The sequence below is a fragment of the Neolamprologus brichardi genome, chromosome 1 (genome assembly GCF_056152115.1).
Source record: "Neolamprologus brichardi isolate AB-2024 chromosome 1, ASM5615211v1, whole genome shotgun sequence".
Classification (NCBI taxonomy): Eukaryota; Metazoa; Chordata; class Actinopteri; order Cichliformes; family Cichlidae; genus Neolamprologus; species Neolamprologus brichardi.
The window spans coordinates 34,778,890-34,805,719 of NC_142104.1; the positions used below are offsets into that span (position 1 = coordinate 34,778,890).

At 41.4% G+C, this 26,830-nt stretch overlaps 2 protein-coding genes across 4 annotated transcripts; one reads left to right on the forward strand and one right to left on the reverse strand.

Moving 5' to 3' along the window:
* The first annotated feature begins 288 nt into the window (after positions 1-288).
* Positions 289-14,701, forward strand: LOC102797271 (carotenoid-cleaving dioxygenase, mitochondrial-like). The gene is made up of 12 exons (XM_087841326.1): positions 289-349; positions 441-639; positions 722-933; positions 1,012-1,124; positions 1,250-1,352; positions 1,428-1,556; positions 1,764-1,924; positions 9,914-10,081; positions 13,128-13,265; positions 13,496-13,678; positions 14,310-14,420; positions 14,585-14,701. The coding sequence occupies exons 1-12, from the start codon at positions 313-315 to the stop codon at positions 14,699-14,701; spliced, it is 1,671 nt and encodes a 556-aa protein (XP_087697452.1). The 5' UTR covers positions 289-312.
* Positions 14,702-15,128: 427 nt separating this feature from the next.
* On the reverse strand, positions 15,129-25,001 carry tex12 (testis expressed 12). Of its 3 annotated transcripts, none has more exons than XM_087841331.1 (6): positions 24,643-25,001; positions 23,886-23,946; positions 20,684-20,800; positions 18,569-18,629; positions 18,089-18,140; positions 15,129-15,577 (listed from the first exon to the last, which is right to left on the reverse strand). In XM_087841331.1, exons 2-6 carry the CDS (start codon positions 23,940-23,942, stop codon positions 15,433-15,435), a joined length of 432 nt encoding a protein of 143 aa, XP_087697457.1. In that variant the 5' UTR covers positions 23,943-23,946; positions 24,643-25,001; the 3' UTR covers positions 15,129-15,432. The 3 variants fall into 3 exon arrangements, with proteins under 3 accessions (XP_087697457.1, XP_087697455.1, XP_087697459.1); XM_087841329.1 differs by having other exon boundaries at positions 18,569-18,668; XM_087841333.1 differs by lacking the exon at positions 23,886-23,946 and having other exon boundaries at positions 18,569-18,668.
* Between the last annotated feature and the right edge of the window lie 1,829 nt (positions 25,002-26,830).

A 26,830-nucleotide genomic window follows, 5' to 3' on the forward strand; every position in this document is an offset into this window, starting at 1 on the left:
GTTTCACCATGCTATATATAACCATGCATGTTAAGCTTAACTAAAAGAGTCAAAGGAATGATTTGAAAGACTGGACACGGTTATTTGCTGTTTTTTCCAGTCAGATAAAGTGATCATCTGTTACTGCTTACATTTTTGATTGCCATTTGCTTCTGTTTTGCACAGCGTTAAACAAGCATTAAATCGAACCATAGAAACCTTTTTGCTGTTTCTATGGTACGTGTCAGAAGGACAGTATAAAATCAGGAGTCAGCGTACGAACCAGCAGCATCTCAGAAGAGAGACTAAGCTACAGAAGGCTTAACCACAGCCATGGATACTGTCAAACATCAGAAAAAGAATACTTCAGGTAAACATTAAATGCTACTAGCTGCACACACTAACATTATTTTTACTTAAATTATAACAATGTCCTTTCTGATTATGTTTTTTTCCGACAGCACTCAAAAAATCTAAGTCTGTGAAGAACATCAATCATTACACAAATGTACGCGGTCTGCCTTCTATCGAGAAGATTGTGAGCTCAGTGGAGGACACCCCCAGGCCCATCAGCACCCAGATCATTGGTACAATCCCAGAATGGATCAAAGGAAACTTACTGAGAAATGGGCCCGGAAAGTTTGAGATCGGAAACCACAAGTGAGTGCTGCATCTTTGTGTGTTTATCCATTCGCTTCAGACATCATGAAGCTCACTCTGCATTGCATCTATTTCTCTACAGATTTAACCACTGGGTTGATGGCATGGCTCTCCTGCACCAGTTCAAAATATCAAATGGGCAAGTGACTTACAAAAGCCGCTTCCTGTCCAGCGACAGCTACCAGACCAACAAGGAACACAATCGCATTGCGATATCTGAGTTTGGGACTGTAACCATGCCGGACCCCTGTAAAAATGTCTTCCAGCGCTTCCTGTCAAGATTTGAATCACACAGTGAGTATCTTGAAGACAAAGCAGCCTGTTGATGCACTTGCTATAGAATAAGTAATTCAAAGCTTTCTTTCCCTCTAGAGCCCACAGACAATGCCAACATGAGTTTTGTGACCTACAAAGGTGACTATTATGTCAGTACAGAAACCAACATCATGCACAAGGTGGACCCTGACACACTGGAAAATGAAAAGGTACCATGAGTGTAATGATATACGTGCAGCTGAAGTTTTAGTGGCACATGTATCTAACTGTAAAAGTAGGTATAGAAGCAATAAAAACTGCAAACCTTTTGTGCCATTGCATTTGTTTGTATTAGGTAGACTGGAGCAAATTCATTGCTGTGAATGGAGCCACAGCACACCCTCATACTGAGCCTGATGGTACGACATACAACATGGGAAATTCCTACACCTCGAAAGGTATTTAAGAAACATCAGATCCATTTCCACACTACAGGTTACGGATGAAAGATCTAACAGTATCTGGCATGACAGGATCATACTACAACATTATCCAAGTGCCACCAACCAAGAAAACAGAAGATGAAACCCTGGAGGGAGCCACAGTGCTGTGCTCGATTCCTTCAGTGGACAAGACCAAACCTTCATACTATCACAGCTTTGGTGAGCAAAAGTCTCATGTAGTGAAGCATGCACATCTTGAATTTGGGAATAAAAAAGCACAGGTATCACAATGGAGTGGTACTCTGAGTTGATGTATGGAATGAAAATGATTTCAATCATTGGTTTTCTTATAATCCTATAGTCTTACTGGAGCTGAGTCCCGCTGCAAAGAATCATAAATAGAAACTTCTTCTCATTTCGTTATAGCAATGTCTGAGAACTACGTGGTGTTCATTGAACAGCCCATCAAGCTGGACCTGCTGAAGATTATGACAGGCAAGCTACGAAGAAAAAGTATCAGTGATGGCTTATTCTGGGACCCGAAACGCAACACAATCTTCCATCTGATCCACAAACACACTGGGAAGGTAGGACTCTAACTCTAACAGAGTTTATCTTTACTGCTTTTTGCCATTCTGTAACTAACTCTGTAAATCCATGTATACACATACATCATAATCCCATGCACTGATCAGAAGTTGCCCTTGAATTTGCCCCACTCAGAGTATGGCTTAAATGTTCCACAAAGCACTTGGTCAATAGACTACAGTTCTGTGTGAACATACATAAAAAGTATTTTGAGTGCTCAAATTGAATAAGTACCAATATAGATTCCATATTAGGAAGAAGATGGAGTACAACATTTTCAAACAACATTAAGCTGCACCTATAAATTGCATGGGTGTAATTCAGAAAGACACTCAAGTGCTTTTAAGTGGTGAGTAACACCAAAGAAAAATAATTTCCCCCACCAAACAGAAGCCTAAAGTTTTTCTGAATACCTTATTCTAGGCTATATTATTTATTTAAGAAATGCTCCATATGTATTGGGGCACTTGTTAGTCAGTGCAGCCAAATCTCTAACTCCAGTGCCCATATGGTGTCACAGAGCCCCAACAGCAGGATTTAAGTGGAAACTAAAAACTAAACTCTTAAAATATAACAGTGAATTTATTTACAGTGAAAATATTGCAACTAAAGTTTTACAAATTTACGGCGATGATACTGGTTCCCAATGGACGGGTGTGGACAGGTTTGATATGGGAAACATGAACATCAATTCAAGTCAAAGTTTATTTATATACCACATTTTGAAACAACCTCTATTGACCAAAGTGCTGTGCAAGTTATATAAAATATACACTGTATAAAAACACTTGCTAAATTAACAATAAATATAAACAAAAAATCTAATAAAACAAGTAAATAAAACTTTAATCAATCAAAGCTTTATTTGCCACATGCAGGTTGCCCTGCAGTGAAATGGGACCCCCCCCCCCCCGACCTTACACACACAACACAGACATTACATGGGGATACAAGTCGGAGATCGGTAGCGTTACAGAAAAACACTGAAATATACACTACAGTGGGAAAGTACAAGAGGAAAAAAAGAGACCTCTACTCATGCTGTGCTTCCATGGTAGGACAGCATGAGAACAGGAAACAAAAAAACTCCTCTGCACAAAGAAGCACATAAATGTCCACAACACAACATTGTGAAAGACATGACAAGCCACAGGATTGGGTGGGGGGTGAGGAGTAATCCGAAGCAAACACAGCAGCCGCCCTGCACAGCGCTACCATTCCTGCGCGGCACACAGACCCGCCGTGTTCCCCCGCAGGAAACAAGCATTGAAGGCGTTTGGAAAGGGAGGGGGATGAGCGTGTGCATCAGTGTATATGTATGTTTGTGCGTGTCCATAGTTCAGCTGAGACAGTGTCCTTCGCCCTGCCAGGCTAAGTAAACAGTCTACCAGCCAACCCAGGTGGCCTTGCATGGAATGGGAAGGAACAGACTAAACACAGTCGTTATCAGGGTGTTGTTTTTCGGCTCCAGCCTCGAGACCACAGCTGGCGCCAAGGGGTATCCGCATGAAGTGATGGTGCTTTTTACTTTAGTGCGAACAGCTCATATGAATTTCAAAGCAGTTCTACACTCCAACACTGGTCTCTCAATCTCCCGTTGGAGAGCCGCGAGCTTCGCCATACCTGCGTTCTGTGATGTTGTCATTTCTTATGCTCAAGGAGCCGATTCCTGAGAACTCACGGCAGTGTGCCTCCCCGAGATGTCATCCAATTTGCGCCCAGAGATCTTATTCCGAGCGAGCCCTTCCGAGATGTATCCAGTCTGCAGTCAGAGATCTTATTCTGAGTATTCACAGCAGCCGTAGCCTCTCCAAGATCTTATCCGTGCTGACTCAATGAGCCCATTTTGAGAAACTCACGCGTCTCCCATCATTCCAATCCCAGTGGGCAGCTTTGTGGGGGTTTGAACAGCCGGTTCCGCTTTCTTAATTCTTCGATAAGTCAGGGCCAAGCCAGCTCCGATCCGCCAGAACCCTGTTACCATGGTTCCGAATAGGTAGATATCTTCAGCACTCAGGCTCACCCAAGCCCAGACTTCTCGTTGACAAAGGGGTGTCAATTGCATTTAGGGACCAGTTGATCCAATCCATAATTCTTTTAGGTTTTAGAGAACAGACTGTGAGAGAATGTTCCAGGAAAAAGTAATAAACACGAGACAAGACAAGGACATGAGGAGCTAAGCAGGGAAGATAAGGGAGAGGAGAGGAGAAAAAGTGCGACCGCCTTCGCTGAGAGCCAAACGAGAAGAGAATTAATTGCATGAAAATCACAGTATTCTGTTCAACTAAACCTAAAAGCAAGCAAGCACAAATGGGTTTTCAAAGTGTTTTAAAATGATTGAGAGACTGGACAGCTCCAGTGTGAAAAGGTAAGTTATTGAAAGATTAGGAGCCACCACAGGCTCCATTGCCTTTGGTTATAACCTGGATAACAGAATCTCCAGGAGCAGCTGGTTCGTGGACCTCAGACATTATGAATCTTCATATTTCTGGGAAAATTTAGGTAAGCAGAAACAAGACTGACCATGGGACAAATGAAATTTGGAGAGAACCTTTTTTGATTCAGTACATAATGGAATGCTGTTAGCGGACAACCACATCTTTTGACCTAGTTGGCAGGATGTATGTTTACAATTGGCCAGAGAAGCTTGGGCGGACTTTCAAAGGTGGCGGCAATGGCAAATATGGTGGAGGTCAGAAGGAACAGAGAACGCACTTTCAGTTGTGTTTAAGACTGGTGGTTAATAGCCAGGGGAGGCCTCGAATGATGACAGCATGGTGGCAGATGAAGTCATATTGTGAGGATACGCTATCTAGTATAGCTGAGAACTGTCTAGGATAGCTGAGTGGTTGGCGGAAGTGACACATCTGAGTGCAGTTCTTGATTTGCTCACTCAGTTTGGCCGGTCTGCGGGTGGAAACCTTATGACAGTGAGCTGGGGCTGCTTCACGGCATCTTCTGGGATGTGGTGAAGCCGGAAAAGCATGGTCTGTGAGGACTGGCTGGACTCAAAAGCAGCGGTCTGAGCGGTCCTGCATTTGATTTAAAGCTGTTCTGCAGCAATGGAGGTTGATCAAGCCTTGAAAGCTGGTGCTAATAATTCCCACAGGTGTTCCAACTTTTCTGGATTACTTACAGCCCCATCTGTCTGCATAAAACCAGTGTTGGAACTAGGGGTAGGTTTTGATTATGGATTTTCCGATTTTAATTGATTCTAGCTAGGGATGCACCGATACCACTTTTTTGGAAACGAGTACGAGTACTTGCATTTCAGTACTCGCCGATACCGATACCGAGTACTTAATAAAAACATGATTTAAATTTACAGGTAACAGCTTTAGTCCTATAATTTAAAAAAACAAAAAAACAAAAAAACAAGGGACTGGTTTGGAATTAAGAACATTTATTTAAAATGAAAAGCATGTTGTATGCAACATATTACAGAATAAATAATTATGAAAAAGAATTTAAACAGTGACAGTGCAACTCAAGTATTGTTTTCAGTTTATTGTAAACTCTGCCGCTTTGGACAACACAAGGGGCATTAATAAACATCTTTGCTATTTAGTGCACAATATTTGAATAAACTAACAACATCCACCAACATAGAACTGTGGCAGTCAGTGCAACTGAGGTAGGTATTAACATCAAGTCTAAGATGACTCACTTAATGGAGAGAAAAAGTGAGTGGCAGGTTTTTTTTAAGAAAAGTAGCTTTTCTGCATTATCAGCAGTCAGACTGTTTCTGTTTTCATCTATAATGTGTGACACTGACCTAAAAAGCCTTTCACTTTCCACACTGCTACATGGGGCTGAGAGGTATTTACTCATCTGTTTCTCTGTTTAGAAGTCTCACTAGCACAGTCACAGCTGGGATGACATCAGAGGCTAGTGCGTCGTAGCTGCTCACTTTTTTAGTTAGTTCCTCAAAGGGGGCGAGGATGGCAATAGTCGTCTCCATAAGAGCCCGTTGGTGAGCGGTGAGACAGTCAGGGAGTTCGTGCTCGAACACGCCCAGCACTCGCTTTTGCTCAATGAGGGACTGGAGCATGTAATACGTGCTATTCCAGCGCGTCTGTACGTCCTGCTGCAGTCTCTTTATTGGCTGGTTGAGATGTCCCTGAATGTCCTCGAGGCGGGAGTAGGCTAAGGCGGAATGTTTAAAATGCCCAACTATTTTCCGTCCCACTGCTATAGCATCAGCTATGCTCCTCTGTGCTAATAAGCATGGGTAAAAAAGCGTGGTTAAACTCTTTGTACTCGTTGTCGTGTTGGGATTTTGGTGCTTGATTAAATTACTTGTGTTAAATGCGCTACCTTTTGAGCCTCCTCTGGACAATTTCGCTGAGCACAATTTGCAGTCCGCCTTTGTTTTCGCGTCTTCGTTCACTTTGAAATAGTTCCACACGGCTGACTTGTCTGGCCTGCTCTTCTCTCAGCTCTGAGCTGCAGCCGGGGCCTGGGGGTGGGCACTCGGGGCCTGGGGGCGGGCACGCAACACCTGTGATTAACCCCTTACATGCCGCTCAAACATAGACAGGTCTCAGACCGTGGTATCGGTCCCCGGTATCGGGGGACTTTTAACGAGTACGAGTACTTTAGAAAATGTGGTATCGAGGCCGATACCCGATAACGGTATCGGTGCATCCCTAACTCTAGCTTTAACCTCCTAAGACCCGAACTCTTCCACGGCATGCATTTTTAATTTCTCTTTGATATTTGGGCATATTGGGACCCGATGAATGTAAAAACAAAGAATCACCAGATTTTTTTTTTTTTACTCGATTTTTGTTCCTAAGAAAAATGAGAGCCACGTATGAGGATATTCGTTTTAAATTTTGATGGAACAGTGGCAGTATAATGTCCTTGTAAGTGGATATCAGGCCCTTGTAGAGCAAAATTTAGTATTTTGGTCTAGACAACCAAAATGCGATGTCCACATAGGTGGACGCCAGGTCCTAGGAGGTTAATAATGTGATATCGATTCATTAAAATCCTAAATCAATTTTTAAATATAAATTTATTTTACCCAAAATGCCAGAATCTCAGGTTGAACCTTACAAAATTTCGACAACCACCAAACAGCTTAAACAGTAAATGAGAGCAGGTACACAGATTCTGCACAAAGACGTAAACACAATCAGATTCAGTGAGCTGTCGGTTTTCAGCCCTGACGGCGTGTCCGTGTACGTGCACTCAGGTGAGAAAGCCGACAGCTCTCGATTCTGCTTGAAGCTGTAGGCTTTGTCTCTCTCCAAACAAATTTGACTGAACCAGTAGCAAAAGAAGATCCAAACTAAGCCTCACATTTCGCTTCACATAAACATCGTCATGAATTCTCTCTGACTTTTGCTGTTTTGCTTCCACCACAGTAAAATCACTTCCTGCAGAGCTCTCTGTCTCTCTCTCTGTACTTCGAGAACAGTTTCCCATCTAAAAATCTGTTTTCTGCATTATTTGCTTGCTTTATCATACACCAGTCTACCGTTATGTACAGCACTGTCGGCCGCTGTGTGTTTGTTTTTGTTTTTAATTTAACTGACTTCCGAGAACAAAGTCTAATTTCTGCTGTTCGATACTGAAGAAATGTAAACTTTTTTAAATTATGGAAAACTGCAAAACACTTGGCTGTGTCTCTAATAAAAACTCTGTAACTTTGCTCTGCTTCACTTCAGCAGCATCAGCTAATGTTTATATGTTGATTCATGGTTTTCTTCTGTTTTCGTTCTACTGCAGAATATTTTTAAGGTGGTTATCTGCTATAAAAACGCAGGCCAGAAAAATCTCCTTCGTGTTTTTCTGTGTTTTATGCTCTGTTATGCTCTGTTACCAAAATACTCCGGTACCTCTTGCCAGAGGTGAAGATGAAGAGTGTGTGAGAGGGTTGTGTGGGGTAATCCAGAATGCTGGTGGGTGCAACAAGTGTCTGTGATGGAGGGAAGAGGAGGCTTCGATGATCTTCTTAGCTGTTCTCACTATCCGTTGTAAGGTACTGTGATCCATAGGGTGCAGTTACCATACCAGACAGTGATGCAGCTCCTCAGGATGCTCCCAATAGTCCTCCTGTAGAAGGTGGTGAGAATGGCTGGTGGGAGATGGGCTTTTCTCAACTTCCGCAGGAAGTAGAGAGGATGTTGGGCCTTCTTAGTTATGGAGCTGGTGTTGAGGGACCAAGAGAGGCTCTCTGCCAGGTGGACACCAAGGAATTTGGTGCTCTTGATGACCTCCACAGAGGATCCATTGATGTTAAGTGGACAGTGATCTCCTGAAGTCAACAATCATATCCTTTGTTTTGTCCACGTTCAGAGACAAGTTGTTGACTCTACACCAGTCTGTTAGTTTTTGTACCACCTCTCTGTACATTGACTCGTCGTTCTTGCGCATGAAACCCACCATAGTCATGTCATCAGTGAACTTGATGATGTGGTTCAAACTGTGCATCGCTGCACAGTCATAAGTCAGCAGAGTGAACAGCAGTGGGCTGAGCACACAGCCCTGAGGGACTCCAGTGCTCAGTGTGGTTGTGTTAGAAGTGCTGTTACCGATCCGGACTGTCTGAGGTCTCTCCGTCAGAAAGTCCAGGATCCAGCCACGGAGGAAGGTGTTCTGGCCCAGCAGGCTCAGTTTAACAATCAGTTGCTGAGGATTGAGTGTGTTAAATGCTAAACTGAAATCTATGAACAGCATTCGTACATACATGTCTTTATTGTCCAGGTGGGTGAGGGCAAGACGTAGGGTGGTGGCGATGGCGTCATCTGTTGACCAGTTGGGGCGATAGGGGAACTGCTGTGGGTCCAGTGTGGGTAGCAGCCGGCTCTTAATGTGCCTCATGACGAGCCTCTCGAAGCACTTCTTCGTGATGGGTGGGAGTGCAATGGGATGGTGCAATTAATGCATTAACCCCAAGAAAGACAATGCAGTGGTTGCTAGTGTCAATCTTCCAAAATCATGTAAGCAGATCCATCCAGCTCACAAAGACGTACTGAAAACACCAAACAACACACTGGACGAATAATGTAATCCCCTACCTACAACATATATTTTTCTAAAGTGAAAAAACTGCAACACATCGCAGGGAAAATGTCACAGCTGAGGAATTTAGTGAAAGACTTTATACTTAGCTTTTAGGAGACGCACTAAGGCCAAGTGAATAAACACATATTTTTCCGTAAAGGTTCATTCATAAAGAATAATTTGCAGGAATGTAGCACAATGTAAAGGTGATTAGTGTCATAATTTTTCTTCAAGAGATATACTAAAAATAAAGATATATTTGGATGCAAAGATTTGTAGAAATGTGAAGACGTAAAAAGACAACTTTATTGTTTTTGTCATTAAAAATCAATGAATAATCGTAACTAATGACTGTGATCTGAATACTGATCATAATAATTGTGATAATAGGTCAATTAATAGGTAATTGGCCATAGTTGTCCAGCCCTACATTGTAGTATAAGTGAAACTTGCAAAAGGAATGCCAATTTCCACTTGACACCTGGTGCTCTGCTCTAGCCTGTAATATTAGTTCCTGATTGACCTTTACAGTAGCTACGCTTGTGAATATTAGATAAAATGTTATCTATGTTGTTTTTTCCTGTGTTTCACTGTGGTTAGAGTTAAGTAGTTCAGCTTTGGTTAAGTGTTTCTGTTGCTTTCTTTGGTTGTGACAGCTGTGACATCATGGGTGTAGTGGGTTGGAAACTTGTGTGAAGACCTGTGATGTGAAACCTCTCATTATGACTATTAGAGATGATAACTGCTTTCCATAAATGTTGCAAAGTTTCAAGTGACAATTTCCGTTTGAACATTTAGTAACTTAAGATGGTTTGTTACATTTTTTTTCTATGTAAGTTTTGGAACCATTAGAAAGGTGAAAAAACTCAGATTAATTTAAATATTAAGTAAAATTATTTTAATATGAACTATTATGTAATCAATGAATGTAAACAGTGCCACAGTGCATTTCCATTGTTGTTTTTGTGTTTCAGGTAAGCTCCCTCAAGTATCTTGCAAAGCCACTATCAACCTTCCATCAGATCAATGCATATGAGGAGGATGGATTCTTGATCATAGATTTGTGTGCATCAGATAATGGCGAGGCAATCACAAGCTACAACATCCAGAACATGCGCAAGTCTGGAGAAGCGCTTGATGAGGTAAGTTAGTTAAGTAAACCTGATTACTGACTTTCCTGTGCAGTTCATGGAAAATTATTAGGCTGCTTTTGGTTTATCTGAAGAAAAGATTGCTTGTTGAATAGGGCTGCCACGATTAGTCGACTAGTCACGATTACGTCGACTATCAAAATTGTCGACGACTAATTTAATAGTTGACGCGTCGTTTGACGCTTTGTAAGATCACAAAAGACGCAGGAATAAGTAGTAGGATTTAAGAGTGTAATAACGGACTGAAACAGAAGATGGCAGCACTGCATGTACAAGGATGTCAGCTGCCGTTAAACCCCGGAGAAGAAGAAGCTGTGTCCCAGAATTCATAGCGCGTCCCATCGCGGCCCTGCTCAGTTTCCAACAATGGCGGTACGTAGTTAGTAGGGGTGCAACGATACACAAAATTCACGGTTCAGTTCGGTTCGATACTTTGGTGTCACGGTTCGATATTTTTTCGATACGAAAAAAATGTTCATGCCTTTTTAATTTGTCATTTATTAAATTTTCACGGCACATTCTGCACCACATCTCTGTGCGTTCATCATTTGTTTGAAGCCAGCTCACCTCCTGCAACCACTTTTCCGAGAATACGCGCTTCTTCTGTGGTTCGGACTCCTGACATTTCTTTGGAGGTGGAGGAACATCACAGTAATTGCTTAAAGGAGCTTCTTCGACATCTTTAAGAGTTCTAAACAAATGTCTGTCCTCCTCCTGAAAATCTTATGTACGCAAACACGCGTTGCAACTTCTTATCTTGTGCGCGTTTTTTATTTTGACAGCAAATGTGCACCTGCGGACCACTTATGTGCAGCCCTGGTTATTTAGCTCGTCATATTGCAGCCACAGAAATTCTTTTGTCCATGAAACCATAAAGCTGCACTTTCTTTTTGCCTTATAGTCTGATTTGTCATAACTTTTCTGTTTTGTGGTAAGCTTTTCTTTGGCTGTCACTTCTTCACCCTGACCTGTCTTATTTGGCTCAGCAGAACTAAAATATATATCCTGCTGCTTTTACACACGCACTCACATAACGCTCAGCGATTCTCTGCATGATCAACCTCTCACATGTTTAAGCTGCGGGAGATTTCACTTGTCATGTTTGCATAGTAAGCTAACGATTGATAAGACGACGTCAGAGGAATTGGTGCGCAAATTATCATCACTCACCAATCAGTGCTGTCGCTCTCTATACACAGTTCGTACATTGCAAAGTGAAAGCAAAAAACAAGCGCAAATTCAAACGCGATTTCAATATGTCACATATTGACAGTGGTTCACCGATGCCAATGACATAATTACCCAGCTACATTTCCGAAAGAATGCAAAAGCATTGACATATATTTTTCCTTCGTACGATAGGCTGACGGGCAGGGCAGAGATAGATTTTGGTAGCCCGACTGGAAAAATCGCTAGCCCCGGGACGTCGGGCTAGCGATTTTGCGAGCCCTGTATCTGATTGGGGAATCACTCATCTTTGGAAAAGAGAGTTTATTACAGAGAAATGGCTCTTTCCAAAATAAAAGCTATACTATACGCTTCTTCTGGGCTATATTCTCAGCAGCATATTAAACATATCAGGTCCCCATAAGGAGAATCATGTGCTAACGGCTGTCTAAATGACTCGGGTAAAGTTTGTAGCATGCCCGCTTGTTGTTTTTGTCTGCTTCCACTTGTCTTTGCACTAGGATGATGTCGGAGTAAATGTGCAGTCATATTCGTTGTGTTCCCACTAGTGCCGTCAGCGTTAATCTGAAATGAGGTTAACGCCACAACACGGCAAATCTCCGTTAACGAGCTACCGCGGATCACCCCGTGCGTGGGGCTGGACGGCCAACACGTTAACGAGCTAACTGCGCTAACACACTAGTTCCCACCCATGTAATTGAGCATTGCTGGCACATCCAACATACTGTTTTACTTTAGTCCATGACGCGCTTACCTTCAGGGTCATACGTCACATGAAAACCAAAATAGTTCCAAACGCCAGATCTGAATGAGGGTGGGGGAGGTTCAATTTGCCATGTTGCAAGGAGAGCTTCTGTCTCGCTAGCTTGCCCTGCACTCAGTGAATCTCTGTTCAACTACTCCGCCTAGGCTGCACTGTCGGGCGCAGATCCACTGAGCGCTCAACACAGACAGCACCGTCAGAAGGAAAGTTGATGAAATAAATTAAAAATGTTGTATTGTTCGATACATATGCGTACCGAACCGAAAGCACTGTATCGAACGGTTCAATATCGATACGAGTATCGCACCCCTAGTAGTTAGCTTTAATATTACTCTTATTATTCTTTCTGGGTCAAAAAATAAACGTTTAACATATTTTCAGGCGGGAATGTAGCTGTGTAAACTTCAAATATCTGCTCAGTTTATCAAGACACCACATATTTTCAAAAGCGCTCCGACGTTTTCGGAGATGTCTGTTACCCACTAGCTCGATAGCTAGCCGGGGGCTAGGCTCACTAGAGCCGCTGAGAATACCGGACTCCCGGCAAATCGTTTTCAAACCCACCGCCGTCTTTCGCTACTCAGGTTAAACATGATATATAAGTCACTTAGATAACTTTAAAATGTTATTGTTTGGCTTTTTTTAGTATTTTATTTGTTCCTGAGTAAATCGGTTTGGCTGAGATTAAAGTTATAGTTTTTACACAGCTGAATAAACGTCAAGCAGACAGCTGATTATCAGAAGTGTGAGATGCTCGAGAATTTACTCCGGTGTCCTGTTATATTTTAGATAGCAAGGAGTTTATTAAACTTCACCGAAACAATCTGCAAATTGTATTAAAAATTTAATAAACTATCATCTTGTCTTTGTTTTTAGTTAGCACATACCTTAAACACTTAAAGCTGTAAGCTAATGATAGTTATATAAGAGCAGATGCTGCTGGTGCAATAAGCTGTACGTTTTACGTCCAATGGATGATGATCTGATTAGTTCACTAATCGCAAAACTAATCGGTGACTAGTCGACTATCAAAATAATCGTTTGTGGCAGCCCTATTGTTGAAGTTAACAAGATCTTCCTTGTCAGGTGTACAACACCTTGAGTAGAGCCTTCCCCCGGCGATTTGTGCTGCCTCTCAATGTGGGCCCTGACACACCCTACAACCAGAACCTGATTACCCGGCCGAACAGCATAGCTACTTCTGTAAGAATTGCCAAGAACAAGGTGGGGCAAACAGCATGATTAATGTACATGTACCAACATGTTACTACTCCCATTCTTATAGTTTCAGTTTTTTAATGTAAATATCCAGCAAAAACAGTAGGATTTTACAGTCTCTTATATATAAACGCTTAATTGGACTTTGCTACATGTTGACATTTTAATAGCACTTTCACTACCTGAATCTCAGTGATTACCTGTGTTGCTTTTTTGGTTTTTTTAAACCTGTGCAGGTGTTCTGTACCCATGAGGACCTCCATGGGGAGGATCTCCATGAATACGGAGGTCTGGAGTTTCCTCAGATCAACTATCACAAATTCAACACCCATCCCTACCGCTACTTCTATGGCTGTGGCTTTAGACACCTTGTAGGGGACACGCTGATTAAGATGGATCTCCACGGAAAACGCATGAAGGCATGTTGTTTTATTGGAGCAAAGAAAAGAGAGCTCGCACTTCCAATCTGTGGAACAAGTTAACCCCCACCACTGAAATCAACAGTTTCCAGATAGAACCAATTATATCTGTTTCTATTTTAGTTCATTCACAAAGTAAATTTGCTGAGATTTAAAGTTGTAATAAAAAATGTATCGCACACTTACTGTGTAGTGACAACTGTGACATTTAAAAAAGCATTCAGAGAGCGCAACTCACCCCAAAGGGGAAAGGGTTATATTAAAGTGTTTTATGCTGATGTCAGCCTTGGTAATACAGAAATCTAGTGTAGTATATTATTGTAGTATATTATAGTATGTATATGTAATAACTTTTTGTGTCATTGTGAAATTATATAATGTTGTATTGAAAAACAACAGGCCTTAGTTATATGCCAGGACTCTGGGGACGCCTGGTATATAACTAGTATAAGACTGAAGACAATCCATAAACATTGTGGGTAATATGGATAAACAAACAGTAAACAAAGTTAGAGAGGACTGTCCCACAGGTATTGAGATAGCATTGTTATTGTGATTTTTCTTTTATCATCATGAATGTGATATAAATGTGATATTGTGACAGCCCTGGTGTGTAAATGTTCCCTCACAGGTGTGGGAACATCCTGGTCAGTATCCATCTGAGCCGGTCTTTGTTCCCTCTCCTAATGCTACAGAGGAGGATGATGGTGTCATCATGTCTGTGGTCATCACTCCAGACGAGGTTAGTCAGGCTCAGCCATTTTGGACAGGGTACTCTTTATATATACAGTTTCCTCATACAAATGTAAAACATGGCTGAGCACGAGCTTGGAGATCGTGCCGTTGTGTTTTCTACACTGTCTTGTACACCAAGTATTTCTTTACCCATGTCTCTGTTCTCTCCAGGACAAGAGTACATTCCTTCTGGTGTTAGATGCCAAGACATTCGAGGAGCTGGGCAGGGCGGTGGTACCTGTCAACATCCCCTATGGCTTCCACGGGACATTCAATGCCACGGCTTAGACGTCTGATTGATGTACATGTGACTTCACGGGGACACACCTACACTGTGTACATGTTGACTTAAGAGCAAAGACCCTCACTTAAAGAATTCCTTTATTTTCTTGGCGTAGTGATATGTTAAAGCATACATGCCTTTTTTCAGACTTAAGGTTGTATTAAGTGTCGATATAATCTGTGTTGAAATAAAATCCTTTGTTTCTATTGTTTTTCCTCAGCTATCTGTAAATGAAAGTCGTGAGGGTTTTTTAATATCTGCTATTTCGTGCATTGCTATTAAAAAAAGTAAAACTGATTTTATGATACTTTTAAGGTAATGCACAAATTAACACAGAACACATTTTGACTTTAAAATGTAAAAAAAAGCAAAGTTTTGTGTACAGGGTTTGTTTGTTTTTTATAAACAGTCATGAGGTTAAATTAAATTTCATTTATGCTTTTTTTTTTTTTGTGCTTTTATGGTGTGAAGAAAATTCTGAAATAGATATTTTATAATGATGCATTTGGTCAGATGAGTTTTACAACGAACTGAATTGTAAACCTTCAATAATCAAATTGTCACCATTATGTTGGACTAAGGACACATTTGACTCAAACCCAGAACAACAACATATTTCTTAAATGTACTTGAACAGCAGCACAGAACACTGGGAATCCGGTTCTACTTTAGTAAATGAATAAGTACACCACACAAAGGTGTGCTCTCTCACACAGGTGACAGAGCAGGCAGCACACTAACCCTCCAGTTTATCAGAAATAAGAGCCAGTGTTTCCTTCAGATGTTTCTTCTTCTCTTTGAGGTGACCTTCCAGGTTTCGTGCTTCAGCCAAAATGGCCTCCAGCTCCTTCATCTGTGAGGTGTCTGCAGCAGCTCTCTCCCTACAACAGTGGACAAACACTGACCATGAAGCTGTGCAACAACAAAAAGTAATCAGTTGTTTTAAGCCAGCAATAATTTTGGTTTAGACTGGAACAGGATAAAACGCTTCACTTCCGTGACATTTGTCATTTATGATAAATTTACTAAAGCTAAGTTCCTCTTCCTCAGTCACATTTTTACCTTCAAATTAGACATTTTGTATCAGTCCGTGTCCCTAATTTCATTGTTAAGCGGGACACATACGGCCCGCTTTGATCTTAAGTGGGCCGGACCAGTGAAACTCTGTCAGTGTCAAGTTACATGTTTAGCCGTTTTTCTACATGATATTACAGAATTACTCTATTAAGTGTAGTTATAAAAAAAACGTGGTGAAAAGTTAAAAATAAACTTTTCTTTTATTTCACTGTTTAATGAATTTGTGCAGTATGAAGTGGAGGCTTTTATTAGTAGCAAAAGCCTTAAAACTTACGAAAATATATATATATATATATATATATATATATATATATATATATAACAAATTAAATAGAGTAAAAATAAATATATAAAATATACAGAGGTTGGTTGTTGGATATTGTGCAAAACAGTGGCATTTATATACAGTGTGGAGTGCATAATGTTGAAGTTCCAGTAGTGAAGGTGAGGTGAATCTTTTCAGTCTCCTGAGAAAGAAGAGGCGCTGCTGCACCTTCTTCACTGTTTTGTTTATGTGTACTGACCACGTAAGATCCTCAGCCAGATGTACACCAAGGAACCAGAAGCTGCTCACTCTCTCCACAGCAGCGCCGTTGATGGTGATGGGGGTGTGTACTTCTCTGCACCTCCGGAAGTCCACTATCAACACCTTTGTCTTTGCGACGTTGAGGGTGAGATGGTTGTCTTGACACCAGTGGGTCAGGGCGCTGACCTCCTCCCTGTAGGCCGTCTCATCACCGTTGGTGATAAGACCCACCACTGTAGTGTCATCCGCAAACTTCACAACGGTGTTGGAGCTGTTAGTGGCCGTGCAGTCGTAGGTGTAGAGTGAGTACAGGAGAGGGCTCGGTACACACCCCTGTGGAGCGCCAGTGTTCAGTGTGATGGGGGATGAGGTGATGCTGCCCAGTCTGACCACTTGGCGTCTGTCAGACAGGAAGTCAAGGATCCAGCTGCAGAGGGAGCTGCTCAGTCCTAGATCCTGCAGTTTCCTGTCCAGCTTCGAGGGAACGATGGTATTGAATGCCGAGCTGTAATCCACAAACAGCATTCTCACATACGCGTCTCTCTTCTCCGGGTGTGACAGGGCAGTATGTAGTGTCAGGGCTATGGCATCATCGGTGGACCTGTTGTGGCGGTATGCGAATTGTAGAGGGTCCAGTGAGTCGGGTAGTGCAGAGCAGATGAAGTCCCTGACCAGCTTCTCGAAGCATTTGCTCACGATGGGGGTCAGGGCTACAGGTCGCCAGTCATTCAATGATGAGATGGTGGAGGATTTAGGTACAGGGATGATAGTGGCTTTTTTGAAGCAGGCTGGGACTACAGACAGGGAGAGGGAAAGGTTGAAGATGTGTGTAAACACTCCAGCCAGCTGAGCCGCACTTGACTTGAGGACGCGGCCGGGAATCCCGTCCGGACCAGTAGCTTTGCGTGCGTTCACCTTCCTGAAGCATCTCCGCACATCCTCCTCAGACACAGTGTGTGCACTGATGTCATCCGCGGTGCGCACACTGTCCGGTCTCATGTGTCGAATCTAGCGTAGAATACGTTTAGATCCTCACACAGAGAGGCCGTGGTCTGCGGTGTGCTGGGTTTCCCTCTAAAGTCAGCGATTGTGTTTAGTCCCTGCCACATACTCCGAGGGTTGTCAAACTGTTGCTCCACTCTGTCCCTGTACTCACGTTTGGCTGCTTTGATCGTCTTCCGGAGTTGGTAATGTGCATGTTTGTAGTCCGATGTGTTCGCGGAGGCAAAAGCGGTGCTCCGTGCCACCAGTGCCGTGCGAACATCTCTGTTAATCCAGGGTTTTTGATTTGGGAAGGATTTGGTATTGCAGTCACGCGTGTTGTGGTCTTGGCCAGGACATATTTGATTGTTTCCCCAAACAGTGCGACTCGCCCGTTCACCTGGACTGTAACCTGGCCAAAATTGACTGCTCGGTCGAGACTGTGTCTTTCTCGTTCCTTCAGAGGCGAGCTCCAAGGTCGGGCACGATCGCTGCAAAAGCACTGATTCTATTTGAATGGAAATCAGCATCACACCCCGTTTTAAGAGGTCACGTAATGAGCTGCTGCTTGTGGCTAAACTTGAATGGACTTGGTGCGATAAAGGCACCAAAGGTATATTCTTTTATCTGGATACTGCCAAACATCCAGTGCTGTTCTGCTACAGTAACAGTCAAAGGTTTGTACACACCCATCAGGATAAAGCTGGTGCTGGTAGGGTACTGCATTCCCCTTCTTCATGAGAAAATGTTGACCAGCCATGTTTAATTGGCATCATGGGAAAGAATCAGTCTTGACTTGTGTAAATACCTTAAAGTTTCAGCAAACTCAGAAACCAGCACGCTCAGCACCTTGCTCACACCTGTAACACAACAAGAAAGCAAGTCCATGTTAGGCGTGCTGCAAATGTCTTTGCTTAGCTGTCATTTCACCATTTTTTCAGTATGTTTTTAATGTGGATACGTATATAAATACAAGCAGGTATCGTTGCAGAAATTTAAAATCAGGCTGCATGACTAATGGAACAACTGCACTAAGACACGTATCTGCTGACATCATTTCAGAGCAGCAAAAAGATGCGAGCTGTTATCATTTAATATCGAGAGTCTTACTACTTCCACTGAAAGGTCAATAAATTATATCCTGTTTTTTTACACAATCACATCCTGTTTATGAAGCAGCCTCACTCTAATTTCCTGTGAAGTGTGTTTGCTTTTGTTTCCACTAAAGTAACCAAAAAGTTACCATACACAACGCTACACCGTTCACACTTTTGCATAACTGGCATACCTGCAGCTATAGTCTCAAATGGATTGGCTGACTCCAAAGAGGGGGCCTTCTTTTTCTTTTTCTGTGGAGAGTTCTCTTCATTTACATTTGCACATTCCATCTGTTGCAATGAGGGAAAAAAACTGATGACACTAAAATGTTTTCATGCATTCAAACATCAACCTAGCAGAGTTTCTCCTGCTCTGGAGAGTGACTATGTACACAAGTAGGTCTGGGCCATATCACACCGTTCACGGTAATACTGGTATAATGCCAGGCAACGATAAGAAAATGAAATATTGCGATATTGGTAAATGCGCATGCTCAGTGCCTTTGTTTTCATACGCACATGGCCGAAAACGCATGGCAGCGACGGAGAATTAGAAGGGGAAAAGCGGATCGTTGAATGAAACGGATGAACCGGAACTGGTTTGGCTTTCGTCCGTCAGATACACAACAAAGCACATTTTTTGGTAGCGCATGCAAACGGGCCGTCGTTATTACCGTGTTTTTCGGACTATAAGGCACTCTTAAAATCCTTTACTTTCCTCAAAAATCAACAGTGCGCCTTATGGTCCAAAAATATTTGACTTTTTTTAATTGGCACACTGCAGTTTGATGTTGCAAAGCAGCTCTTTTTAACTTGTGTGGATATTATACATGGTTATGCTGAGGATATGTCCGCCCATTTCCACTGGAAAGGCCTTTTGGTTAAACTGTCAGCAAGGAATTTGCATTTGCACTGTTACATCAGCTGCTTGTTTAAGTGAAAATACATTGATGGGGTGTTTGCACTAAGTTGTGGACTTGTAAAGTATTTTGTTTGCATCAATTATATTGTCAGCATCAATTATATTGTCAGCTATATCGTTATCGCGAATTTTCAAATATATATCGTGATAAATATTTTTGGCTATATTGTCCTGTCTTATACACAAGCACAGTTTGTCCGCAGTGAAATGTTTTGAGGAAGAATAACACTCCCAATCTACAAATCATTTTTCACACATACACCTCAGCCCTGAACCTTTCTAGATCCACATCTCTCCATGTAATGGAGCATGACCCTGCCAGCAGAGGCTCCATGAGGTCCAACACCATGAATGTGAGACATTTGCGGTGAATAGGTGATGATCATGTGACCTGCCTCCCTCACCAAAAGCAGAGTGTTTCCAGTCTCTGAGGCTACTCTGGACAATGACTCTCCTGCCACTGTAAGGAGTTCATGTGGGAAAACAGCCTGAGATGAACAATCTTACTGACACTACCGCATCAAAATTACACAAACAGAATATTAAGAATGGCCTAATGAACGACTGTCTTCACACAGATCCCAGCACAGCTACTATTTTTAGACTGCTACTGCTAGAAGCTCTTCTAAGCTTGTTGATTTCATGCAACATCACCTCTGTTTTAAACTGGCCTGAACTTCATGTGAAGGGTTTGTTTCCCAGTTTGAGACAATCATCGAGCCTCAAGGACCTGAGGAAGGAAATTCAAAGGCAACACCTGAACAGTAGCGCGTGCCACAGTGGCATCGTCGTGCAGGAAGACGGACCACACCAGAACAACCATCTCAACCACTCTTCATTTGCTTCCTTTTCACTCTGTCCATTACCAGAAATGAAAGTCCTTTTAAAATGTCACTAACGTAACACACTCTGTGTGAATGAGGAAAAGACTGATCACACTGAAATATTTAATGCTTCCAAACATCAAAGCAGGCTTTCTCCAGGCTCAAATGGGCCTCTGGAGACTGACTGTATCCACGATCGGGCCGTACTGAAACCAAAACTATCTCCTAAAGGAGACACAGCATGCATTGTAGAGGCACAAGATAATACCTTCAAAGGAGTGGATCTAAAAACACACTGAAAGGAAGAGCAGCCAAATTGGATGTCAAACCTTCCACTAGAAAGAATTACATGCATATCAAGAGACAAAAACAAAGATTTCGGGACCCTTTTTGAAAGATGTGGCTCTAATAACGAGTCAGTCTAATAACTGATTCATGTTACTCATGCACCGCTGGGTCTGCTATCATTTTTGAATTGACACAAATAATAAAAATTATTCTCTGGATTTCCATTTTTTAAAGAAACAAGTTTTGGGCTGCTATTGGACAGCTATCCTCACCTCCTGAGAGCTCGTCTGTCTCAGCCCGTTGTTGCTGTTCGCCATCCTCGTGTTTAGTGCTGCTGGCATCAGTTTTCCTGCCGTTGCTCCTGCGTCCTCCATTGTGAGACAACAGAACTGCAAATGGAAAATTTGACATTTAAAAAAAACACTCAGCTTTGTCAGCATCAAACAATGTTACAGTGTAGTTTGAATTAATGTGGGTTTGTGTTTAATACATAAAAATGATAAATCAGCAACACCATAATAGAATCAGCCAATTAAAATATTGTCCAATAAAATGAAATAAACTCCCAGCTTACTTATATATTAAGATTTATGCATTTCTTTTAATTGAAATTTACACAGAAAACTACTAATTAAACCCAGTTCAGCATGTTACTGATACTGCATCCCACGATGAAAAACACTGGTATCCACTGTCTATTTAAACGGTGACCTTTGCAAATGCTGCTTCTGGCTAACAATTCATGAGTCTGAGACCAACATGTCGAGCACAACGTAGTCCTCTGTTTGATTCCTCTGTACTGTGACGAGGACATCCTGAACCTTCTGCCCATATTTATGTTGGTTTAAATAACACATGACACTAGCTTTTTTCCCCCAAAACATTGTGCATTGGAGCTTATAGCATCAGGAGCTCTCAAGTTAGACTTTTTTTCAGATATTATGTCTGTACGGTTTTTAAAATGTAAGTAGTAGGATTCAGAAATGTACAATAATGTTAACCCTTTCTAATCAAAACTTTAATTCAGCATCCATTATGGAGGACGGCAGGACTTCCTAACTCCCGTTTCCAACCCATTTTCATGCTTCAGGAAGCAGACGGCTGAGAAACGCAGGGAGGATTTGACTCAGATTTGTAAAAGGGGAGTCGGACTTATAGTGTGCAGGGAATGAGGTGGAGGAGGCCATGATTTCTTAAACTATTTACTCTGTTGATTTATAGAATTAATATTTGCTAGAAGTGCAGTACTGTGCCTTTCTTTACTTTCAACTCTGCTGAAATTGGGTTGATACACTTTCTAACAAACAGGAAAAGCAGAGAAACTGGCCACAGTAACCAACTCTACATTTAAAGACTAATGAGGTAACCGGGTTTCTGAAAATGTCAGAGTGCACAAACCACAGGGAGGTGCTTCTCTGTAAAAACAGCCCAAAAACTCTTAAGCATATTTAAGCTCATATGTTCATATCAATGGCCTGATTTGGAAGTGGCAGAGGCAGGAAGTAACAAAGTAAAAATACTCTGTTACTGTACTCAAGAACTTTCTGGTATCTGCACTTTGCTTTAAAAGAGGCATATGCAAATATATGTGTGCATCTTAAACGAAAGGAACAATGACACATAAGAAGACAATCCTACTGGTGTTTCCATCACCTGTGCTTATCACATAGAAAGGGACGAAAGAGGCACAAAGATAATTTATCCTTAATCGAAAGCGCTATACTGGGCTGAGGTGATCAAGTGCCAAAAGTAATAAGGCTTTTAAAATGGCAGGTAGGGCTGCCACGATTAGTCGACTAGTCACGATTATGTCGACTATCAAAATCGCCGACGACTAATTTAATAGTCGACGCGTCGTTTGTAGGGATGGGTATTGTTTAGGTTTTATCCGATACCAGTACCAAACCGGTACTTTTGAAATGGTGCCGGTGTTCAAACCGTGCTTAAAGAATAGAGAACACACACTTTGTCCAAAAACCTCTCATGTTCAGCTGTTTTTTTGTAAAAAGATAACAATGTTAGCCTTTTCTGCAGAAAAAAAATAAACGTTTAACATATTTTCAGGCGGGAATGTAGCTGTGTAAACTTCAAATATCTGCTCAGTTTATCAAGACACCACATATTTTCAAAAGCGCTCCGACGTTTTCGGAGACGTCTGTTAGCCACTAGCTCGATAGCTAGCCGGGGGCTAGGCTAACTAGAGCCGTGAGAACACCGGACTCTTTTATTTGTTCCTGAGTAAATCGGTTTGGCTGAGATTAAAGTTATAGTTTTTACACAGCTGAATAAACGTCAAGCAGACAGCTGATTATCAGAAGTGTGAGATGCTCGAGAATTTACTCTGGTGTCCTGTTATATTTTAGATAGCAAGGAGTTTATTAAACTTCACCGAAACAATCTGCAAATTTCATTAAAATTTAATAAACTATCATCTTGTCTTTATTTTTAGTTAGCACATACCTTAAACACTTAAAGCTGTAAGCTAATGATAGTTATATAAGAGCAGATGCTGCTGGTGCAATAAGCTGTACGTTTTACGTCCAATGGATGATGATCGGATTAGTCGATTAATCGCAAAAATAATCGCAGACTACAAGGAGATGAGAGCTAAATTTACTCAGAGATGGAGAAAGACAGGAGATGACAGGAAGAACAAAGTTCTATTTAAAGGTATTTGATAAACAGGAAATGTAAAGCTTAGGTGTAATGTCATCAGCTTTAAATCAGATATTGGATCCGTATGGTGTGAAGTTGATTTTTTTTTTTTTTTTAAATATTGTAAAACATCCTGAAGTGTATACTTTATGTTATTCAGTGGTTGTATGAAAACAACCAGCAGTCTAGCGCAGGATAAACAGGTTAACTTGCTGTATTGTGGTAAATAAACAATAAAAACACAGTTTTACTGTGTATGTGTTGGACTGGTACACGGTGGCTGTATCGCTCATGGTCAGAGTTAGGTTAGACCAAGTGTAGCAGAGATGAATTTGAATTTAAGCTGATGATGTGTACATTTGCCTCGTATGCAGACAGTATAAACAGTCTACTGTCAGTGTAGAGCAGGGCTGTCAAACTCCAGGCCTCGAGGGCCGGTGTCCTGCAGGTTTTAGATATGACCCTGGGTCAACACACCTGAATCAAATGATTAGTTCATTACCAGGCCTCTGGAGAACTTCAAGACATGTTGAGGAGGTCATTTAGCCATTTAAATCAGCTGCGTTGGATAAAGGACACATCTAAAACCTGCAGGACACCGGCCCTCGAGGCCTGGAGTTCAACATGTGTGGTGTAGAGGGTGAAATACTTGGTTAAATCTTGTTGAATTCAGTTGTGTAAATCCCTAAAAAGCAGTAAACCTGAGAGGAGCAGCAGCACGGGCTAGCTGATCTCAGCCTGTACAAAAATAACCTGTGTGAGTTGTCAATAGAAATGAATGCGAGTTGTGATCCTTTTCCCCAAACTGAGCCACTACACCTGATCTCTGGGTTCCCCCACCTGCTGAATCCCACTCAAACTCCTGATGACACTCATTTTTCTGTTTGGGTGTGGAGAAAAAGTAAAAGAAATAATAATAATAATAATATTTTATAATGACATTAATAAAGCACAAGGTTCAGTTAGCTTTGTACAAAATTAGCTGCTAGAAACATCCTTCAAAGAGCTACTTATTACCTTCTTGAAAAAGTTGAATCAGTACTTCACTATTTACCAAAGTATTTTTAAGTATCTTCAGTTGGGTATCGGTACTATCGCACCTTTGATACATCAAATTCATTAAATGGATACAGACCTTCAAAATTAATTAAATTAACAAATGTGACCTCTGATAAGGGGAAAAGAGTAATTCTCTTTGGAAAGTGAGGCCTCTCTTAAACGGACCAACAAGGCTGCGTCTCTATTTGTCAGGAGATCATGGAAGGCCCTGGCCTGTATATCCTGTCCCCACAGCCGCAGAGCCCTGTCTTACACAATGCTTAGTTTCCATTACAGGCTTCAGCTGGTGTCACTTTGCTTCAGCTCAGGCTCTTTGAAAGCTGGGACCTTCTTCTCTCAGCTCTCACCTTCCTCATCAATCACAAATTCAACTGTGAGAAGTTATTAGTTAAAACTCTGTTTAGCAAAACCTTGTTTTTTCTGGTTTACCGAGTTAGCCTAGCTGCTAATAGCTACTTAGCAGCTACTTTTGCTAAGATTTAAAAAATAAAATAAAATAGAAGTAACAGGCACTTACAAGATGTTCAGGATCTATGTTGAAGAGTTAAATATCCTCATGTAGTCGTTGAAAAGATGTCAGAAGAACTGCAAAGTAAGTTACTCCACTGCTAATTTCTATATAGTCCAATTAGAAGTTGCTGTCGATTTAAACGTAAAAGTCAAAGCTGTACCGCGCGCGTCTGACGAACATTCGCCGCTCCTGGGAAATGTAGTCCAAAATGTAGCATAAACAATAAATAGCAGACTAAGAGTGTGAAGGAGGTGAAATTTCATTAAGAAATGCTGAAAAACACGTTCATTTAACATCCTTTGCTTATAATTTAATATATAGTTGTAGCCCTTAATCTTTTCTGCCTGTTCCATAAATATACAGCATACAAGATGGCGCTGGAGTGACGGCAGCCTTTCCAAGTAGGAGAAACAGGGGGACAAGGGAGGGCGGGAACAACCCTACCGCCTACTGGTGTTGGCCAGAGGGGCCGATGGCGCGATATGGCAGCCTCGCTTCTGTCAGTCTGCCCCAGGGCAGCTGTGACTACAACCGTAGCTTGCTTCCACCAGTGTGTGAGTGCGAGAGTGAATGAATAGTGGCATTGTAAAGCGCTTTGGGTGCCTTGAAAAGCGCTATATAAATCCAATCCATTATTATTATTATTATTAGCTGTAGGTGCTTTTCTACACTGTGCAATATTTGCAATATTTGTTTTTTGTTTTTGTTTGTATTTTTTTCTTATATTCGACTGTGCAATAATCACTGTGCAATATACTCACTCAAATGAGCAATCCTATTTATCCATATTGTATATTCTGTATCTATATATGTGTAGCCTATATATGGTGTATTTATGCTTATATCCTTACTCTCATTCCCCTTAATTTATCTGTAACATGCAACTTCTTTCGGTGCTTTGCTACTGGAAACTGAATTTCCCGGAGGAACCCACCCGAGGGATTAATAAAGTTTCATCTAATCTCTAATCTAATCTAATCTACTGCTGACATCACACATTCAATCAGTCAATTAAAGAACTTTCATCACATCAAAGACATTAAGAGGAAGAGATGACACTCAAAGAATCATGAACGTTTTGAAGTTTTCATGTCCTGTTGAACCCTAAAATTAAAGTTTATTTTTATAATGTTTCAAATTAATGACCCAAAATACTGCAAGTGCTTGAACTTACTTATGTAAGGACCCATGAGCAACTCTAAGTGGGAAAAGGCGCCAAACCAGTATATATTTCAGTGTAGCTGTGTAAGTAATTACAGTCACATTCTTCTTAATCGTTGTTTAGTGATTCCTCATAACATACTGTAACGTCCCAATATGGTGATAACGCATCAAAGCTCTAATTCAAAGCTAACAACCATTAATTTAAGCTAAAAAAGACAAACTGTCTGCTAACTGCTTGTCATGAGGGGTACCTTCAAATCTCTTCATTTTGCCCGGGTGAATCAAATCAATTATACAGAAAAAGATTAGAGCTGCCTGTGAGTGAAGTGTGTACGGGATGAAGCTGCTGAGCTGGTGGATTTCAGATCAATGCTGCTGCCTTGTGGCATGAGAGTAGATTATGACATTGTACAGATGAACCAAAGAAGAAAGTACAGTTAGAGATGTGCTTTAAAATGGCTAGGCTGTGGTAATGATGCTCAACTGCTTCTTTCCATCTTTAAACAAACCTCACCAGTAAACATGACTTAGACTTAGAGGGAACTCTTGGTCTCTGTCTCTTTGATGTCTGATGTAATATTTATCCTTTTATTGTTGTTATTATTAGTAGTATTTTGGCCTTTCTTTATTGACTGGGATCAATATCATGTCACTCTCAAGTTCTTGAGGGGGTGGGGGGTCAGATACAGGACTTCCACCCAAGACTCTGCAGTTTTATATTTTAATTCTTCAATGTAGACCCACAACGACAATGTCCAAAGCAAAAAGGAATGGTTCTCACAGTTATGTTACACAGTAGTTTTGTTACTGGAGGAACGAAGTACATTTCAAGTACAAATGAATCCCCCCCACCACCACCAAAGAAAACCCAGCATCTGTAATATTTCATTTTCATTGAAATAGAGTAACTTTTTTTAATGAAGCCTGTAAAAACCGTGAGATACCGTGTATCTCAGAAGGACATGTAGTACATTTCCACAGTAGCAGCTGTTATCTGGCCAGCTTCATTAGCAGATGGCGTCTTGTGTTT